Source organism: Cajanus cajan, chromosome 6 (assembly GCF_000230855.2).
Source record: "Cajanus cajan strain Asha chromosome 6, NIPB_CcT2T_4, whole genome shotgun sequence".
Lineage (NCBI taxonomy): Eukaryota > Viridiplantae > Streptophyta > Magnoliopsida > Fabales > Fabaceae > Cajanus > Cajanus cajan.
Genome location: NC_138522.1, coordinates 2,083,562 through 2,090,309, shown reverse-complemented (window position 1 = coordinate 2,090,309; position 6,748 = coordinate 2,083,562). Strand labels below are relative to the sequence as shown.

At 32.5% G+C, this 6,748-nt stretch overlaps 1 protein-coding gene across 2 annotated transcripts; it reads right to left on the bottom strand.

Annotated features, from left to right (window-relative positions):
- Positions 1 to 3,120: 3,120 nt before the first annotated feature.
- Positions 3,121 to 5,569, bottom strand: LOC109796675 (putative mediator of RNA polymerase II transcription subunit 26c). 2 transcript variants are annotated; one of them, XM_029270798.2, is made up of 9 exons: positions 4,740 to 5,569; positions 4,569 to 4,637; positions 4,393 to 4,475; positions 4,222 to 4,289; positions 4,078 to 4,127; positions 3,955 to 3,988; positions 3,815 to 3,867; positions 3,543 to 3,630; positions 3,121 to 3,445 (listed from the first exon to the last, which is right to left on the bottom strand). In XM_029270798.2, the coding sequence occupies exons 1-9, from the start codon at positions 5,148 to 5,150 to the stop codon at positions 3,321 to 3,323; spliced, it is 981 nt and encodes a 326-aa protein (XP_029126631.1). In that variant the 5' UTR covers positions 5,151 to 5,569; the 3' UTR covers positions 3,121 to 3,320. The 2 variants fall into 2 exon arrangements, with proteins under 2 accessions (XP_029126631.1, XP_020212011.1); XM_020356422.3 differs by having other exon boundaries at positions 3,749 to 3,867; positions 4,740 to 5,562.
- Positions 5,570 to 6,748: the final 1,179 nt, after the last annotated feature.

Genomic DNA, 6,748 nt, shown 5'->3' with positions numbered 1-6,748 from the left:
GTTTTATGTGCATTAATAAGTTTATATGACAAGGATCGATGTTTAAAAATATTTATATGGATAAATCACATTTGTTGTGTACTCCAATAATTGTAAGGTTTTTAGATATGCACAAAAATCTTTTTAGATATCAAAAAAAGGATAAAGTGTTATTTGGTTTTGAAGTAACATATTTTAGTATTATACAAACACTAATATATCTTGTTGATTATAAATTACTTGATATATAATTTGTTATCATTTTACTTGTAAGATATAGTTATTCACTTAGGTGAAATTATTGGAACAAAGTCATTAATATTTTTCATTATCTTAGAAGATTTTTTTTGTCAAATCCTCATAATGATAAATCGCAAACGAGGCATTTGTTTACATATGGTGATATATTATGCATGAGAGATTGTTGAATCTGTTGTTTGATTGAAAGAAAAATGCATTAAAGGAGATAGAGCAAAACATATTTTCTCTTGGTTCTTTTTAACTTACAATCTTCAAAGGAGTGGTGATGTAGTTATTCAACAAGTTTGCTTATGAGAACCTAATAGATCTCTTTACAAAGTCACTCACAAGTACAATTTTTGAATAATTAATAAATAATATTGATTTTATTTTCCTTAAACGTGATTGTCTGCATGAGGGGGGAACATTCTGAACTCTTTTCCTTTTATCATGATTTTATCCTTGAGCTTTTCTGGCAAGATTTTAAATAAGACAGTATATGATATTTTATTAAAAAATAATACTATTTTTCCCTTCACTAGATTTTTGTAATGAGGCATATTCTCAAACAATGTACATTCAAGGGGAGTGTTATGAATATTTAATGGTAGTTATCCATTGTTATTGTTTATATTTTACCTTAATATTATTATTTTATTTGCAACTATTTATGCTTATAAATAGACTATCTTATTGTTGAAAATAATACAAAAATATTTTTCTATTTATACCTTCTTTTCTTTCTCTCTATTGTCTCTATATTACAGTTTATGGTCTTGTATTGATTTTCATAACAAAAACGTATTATTCTTCTACTTGTTATGAGTTTCAATAAATTATTCTTAGATATTGTTTATTATCATGAATATTGTTTTATCATGATTCTTACATTTTTATTCACATGTTAAGGGTGGGAGAAGATACCATTCTCATAAATATATCAAAAATTACATCTTAATACACTTGTAATTTCTTTTAGTAATTATTTTTTATTTAAATTATTTTAAAATTTAAATAATATTTTAAAGAATATTATAATATAACTAAACAATTTTTCTTAAAATATACTCAAAAATAATATTCTAGTTAAAATATTCTAGGTTATGTGATTTTCAAAAATGCAATATTCTTAATTTCCAAAAATGCAATATTCTTAATTAAAATTATACATTGCATTTAAAGAAAATAAGTGATGCACAAACCGAGTCATCCAATCTCAAATCATCATTTATTGTATGTAATTAAATTTTATAAATAAAAAGTCACATCAATAATTATTATTAATTATTTAATAATATAAAACTATTTTACTCAATGAATACAACCCCATTAAATTATTTTATCAACCATTTAACTGCCATTAAATGTTTATTTCTTGAAAAAAATTATTAGCAATTTTCTAACATTACAACAATGTGAAAATAAAAACTTTCCTTTTAAATAATGCATGAACATTTTTTATTCTAAACCAGTTAAGATATACAAGTTCATATTTAAAAAAAATAAATCTTATTTGATAAAAAGTAATTTTATCACAAAACATTATCCTAAAATGAATTTCAACTGTGGAATGAATTGATTAATTTTAAAATAAGTAAACTTACTGTTCATCAATTTTAATTCCTTAAATCCTAAGATTTAAATTTTTTAAGTTTAATTATTTTTTATCTCTATAATTCTATAAACTTTATGTTTTAGTTCCTATGCATACAATTTTTTTCCTTTTAATCCTTATAGTAGCATAAAAGTTTTCTTAGTTCCTTTAATTGCATGAATTTCCCTATTTAGTCTGTACAGTTGGATAAACTTTTCCTACGCCTCTCTAAAAATAGATGATAAAGATTAAAAAAAAAAAACTAAAATAATATGTATTAAAATTATTATGAAATACTTTAAACTATATTAGACTAAATAGTAAAATTTAAAAGACTAGAGAAAACAAAGGATTATTGACTTATTTTATAAGCAAAAATGATTTATTAACATAGTAAATGCATGAATTATTCACTAGTACTAGCAGCCAACTCAAGACTCAACACACGTAACATTTAAAGCTTAACTGTAATTTTTGGAAAATGTTACCTTTTTTTGTCAAAGGAAAACGTTAATGAAAATAAAAGTGTAACAAGAAGCCCAAAACGACATTAGAGTACTAAGCCCAAAAGAGAGGCCGTACTAAAAATATATAAGATATTTTTGGCAAAAGTGTGCAATATTTAATGTAATAAATAGTTTATTGGTCATAAAAATTTAACAAACACGCACCTCGACACCAAATTCAACTTTGTCACAGTAAAAGTGTGCAATATTTCATGCAATAAAATAAAACTACCAGAAAGTCGAATTGGAGCATGTTACGTAACTTCGTATGACTCGGATGTGACTAATTGTGTAACTTGACCAACAGTGCAAGAATTTTGTTTTGACACAAGTACCCCGGAACGTATGACTTTTGTCCATTTGTTGAGTTTCAACTATTAAACAAAGGGGTCATACATGGTTTGCTGCACCAAATAAAACACATTTTTTACGGCAAAGGATTCGAACTCAATAATTAAGAGAGGCCAAGTTTTGTGATCGTGTCAACTTCCTAAGCTTGCCCACAGCAACTACATTCCCACCCACCCGGAGTAAAATCATGAAGTATGATCATTACTTGACTTCCGTTTGCTTTTTTTTCTTCAAGAAAAAGGCTAAGATGTAATTAATGGAGTAATGCATCCTTTAAACCTAATGCACCAGAGTTCAAACTTGACCCTCAGAAAACGATGTTTTGCATCTATGACGAAAAACCTTTTTTAGCCCTACCCCGTCCAATCCCTATCCTGTTTCCTGAAATCACGTGCTCCTCAACAAACCGACAAACGCGGGTTGGATGGGTACCCTTTCAAGAAGAAAAAATATTGAGGAGTTTTTTCTTCGGTTATTATTAATTTAAGTAAATAAAAACCACAAGGAAGAAGAAAAAATAGGTTTATGAGCGCAGGAAAATTCCACAGGGATGATGATGAACAGGGTTTGGGACTGACTTATCCGGAAACCCCCACAAGCCTTTTTACAAGCAAAGTGGCACGAACAATGGAAATATGCATCATCACCATTCACCAGTGCCTTCCCTGAGAACCACCACCACCACCACCTTTGTTCTTCCCAAAGAAGGCATTCTTGGGTTTTGACTTTGGTAACTCATGGATGTCCATCACCTGAATCGTTCTTTGCCTTTTGGCTATACACCCCACAAACACACCAAATTAACCGTCAGTTATATATATCGAGACAAGTATCATGATGGAAAATGAAAACTACGGAAACAAAAAATCCACCATTTTCAGCCTCTTTGTAGTTCTCTTGAAGCCTCCTTCTCGCGGAAGCAAGCCTTGCATCCGCGTCAAAATTGCTCTCTCTCTGTCTCTGCAATCATTCAACAACACTGTGTCAGGACCACTTAAGACACCCCTTTTACTTAAACCCCACCGCACCACATTTATATTTCAGAGACACCAAAATGGTTGTAAAATAATTTCCGTACGTTTTGAGTGGCGGAAGCAGGGGTGGAAACTGAGGGTGATGGCGTGGGTTTTGGGCGAGGAATTACTTTGGGTTTGTGTTCTACTTCTGAGTTGTTCCGGTCAGAGCCAGAGCTCCCATCTGCGTCAGCCGAAAGCAGCATATGAATCAAACCAAATGCAAACAACAAACAGTATCCAAAAGATTTGAATCAGATGCTATGCTCACTGTGTGGATTTGGCGAGTATGCGAAATCAGGAATCTGCAAAAAGAATAATAGAAGAATGAATATTAGCAAGCAAGCCTCCCTCAACTTTCAAAGAAAAACATTTCTTTGACTTCAACTTCAACCTGCTGATGCCCATTTTGGGTGGCTTTCTGCACAGGCGAGTCTCCATCAGCTGCCAACATCATCATTAATTACCATTAACAATCTCACATGCCCTTCAATAATTTCTCACAAAATCCCTTAATAATAATAATAATTAAGAATACCCATCAGAGTGTTGCTCCCTCCCTGTCGATTCGTCTTCACCCACTCATCCACAATTTCCTTCCACTTCCTGCAAAATTAACAAACAAATCAACTCGAGCTCCCGCAACACGACAACATTAATTTCCGCAACAACAAAAAAAATCACGAAATTATTATATCTCTTTCGAAACCTGACAAGCAGCTTCACCAATCGCCGAACGTCGTTAGAAGGATGTTTCCGTAACCGATTCACGTGTCTCCCGATGTCAGTCTCCTACAGGAATCAGAGATAAAAATTCAAATACCGTTAAGCAACCCATAAAAGAAGGAGAGGGGAAAAAAAAAAACGTTTCAAAACAGAATTTACCTTTAACGCTTGAAATGTAATATCCATGTCCGCGAGGTTTTGCAGCAACTCCACCAAGGAATCTTCAGACTACAAAGGAAAACAAAACAAGCAATCATAATCATAAATTTATTTCCAATTTAACTTCCAATCTCAAATTTAAAAATAAACACTCGTCGAATTGAACAATACCTGGTCAGGCTCTTCGAGTTGCTCTTTAATTTCCAGAACCTTCTTCTGCTCGTCGTCGAACAAGCCGCCGTAAGGATCTAAATCCTCGCCGCCGTCGTCGGCGTTGTCGTTGTCGACAGACTGCGGCGTGGCGGGGGAAGCGGTGGCACGATGTTGCGGTTGTCGTTCGGGGCTAGGGCTAGGGCTAATCTGTTTGTTGACTTGGTGGCCGTTGAGGCGGTGGCCGTTGTCGCAATTCCGGCAGCGCGGCGGCGGTGCCGTGGCGGCGTAGAGGCGCTCGACTATGCCGTCTCGGCGACGCCTCAATTCGGCGGCAGAGTCGGCGGAGGCGACGGCGATTGCGGCGTCGATGAACATCCAGACGTCGACGCCCGCGGTGTCCAATATGGATCGGAAATCGTCCAAATCCATACCCGAAGCGCGCGCGAGGAGCGAAGAGGGTTTGGAAAATGGATAAATGGAGCTTAAGAAGCGTTTGTTCTGTGTGGAGAAAGAATCTTTTGATGTGGTTTGTAATGTAACAGGAGAGGATCTAAACGGAAACGGCAGGGGTGGATCGAAACGACGTAGATCTGAAGGGAGTGGAATTGAAATTGATTAAGGGTTGCAAGTTGTGGATAATGGAGAAGGGGATGAGGAAGGAGTATATTCTGGAAGAAAAACCTTAATTACCATTAATTTAATTGGATTAGTATTGTTAATTGTAATTAGGAAGGGTATGGGCGCAGCACAGGGTGTAACGTTCCAATACCAGCTCCTTACTTGGCTGCCAAAGCCAAACACTGTTTGCTATGGGATATGACAGATCAACAGATACCTCATACACATACAACCATGCCCCTCCCCTCCCCACTTTAGGCCACGTTTCTATCGGATCAAATCTTTCTTTACAAATATCCTAAATAATATTTTATTTTATTTTATTCTCTAAATTATTTCAATTACCATTTTTATTTATTTCTCAAATGATAAAAATGTCATAATTGAAATCATTAAATAAATTAAAAAAATCTCTGCCACAGTTATTTCTCAATTCTTTAAATCATATATTAATCTTAATTAATAATATTCTAATCTTTTTGCACTTGATTACTTTTTATACAGAAAATTTGAATTTGAGATTTATCTTAAAAGAATTGAATCAAGACCATTTAAATGAATGAGTTGTTAGTAAGATTATATGGTGATGGTAAAAGTTAGATGATTCAACTAATTAATTTATTTTAACCCATCAATAAAATAGGATGAAATAGGGTGGAGCGATTTTGTCCTATCTAATTGATTCGTCGAGTTGTCCACTTAACTTTTAATTATTGGAATCGTTTGAACTTTGAAGGGGTAATAATGTAATGACATTTCCCTTGATTTTATTTACGCATTTTAAAGTGGCATTTGGCATTGTGCTTTGCATTTGTCAACTACAAATAATGGGATACAATTAATGCATTTAAGGGCATGTTTCGTATTTGAGAGGATCCATTTTCTATTTTACTACATGATGCACATAAGTACATGTCTCTTATTTTGCTACATAATAGGAGACGTTATTTGATTATTTGTCATTTCATTTTCAGTCATAATTGTCAATACATGAGTAATAAAATAAAAAGTTTGCTTGGTTGATTTTTAATTTTTCAAATTTTAAATATTTTTGTTACTTTTTAGGTAATTAATCATGAATTTCATTTTTTTTATTTTAAACAAAACAAACTAGTACCAAATGCAACGAGTTTGAATTTTCAATCCACTACAGCATGAAAAGAGTGATTAAGAGATTAAGATTCACTCAAACTTGAATTAACCAATATTAAAAAAAAGATACAATCGATGTCAAATACTTTTTTATTATAATATTACAAAATAAATTTTTTTTACCAAAATATCATATCTTGAAATATATTTATCAATGTTACAATTACTCTTTATATTGAAAAATTGGTTTCTCACTAACCAATTTCTTACATTAAATTTTTCATTTTTTTATTTCTGCATTAAGAAATTAGTTAATC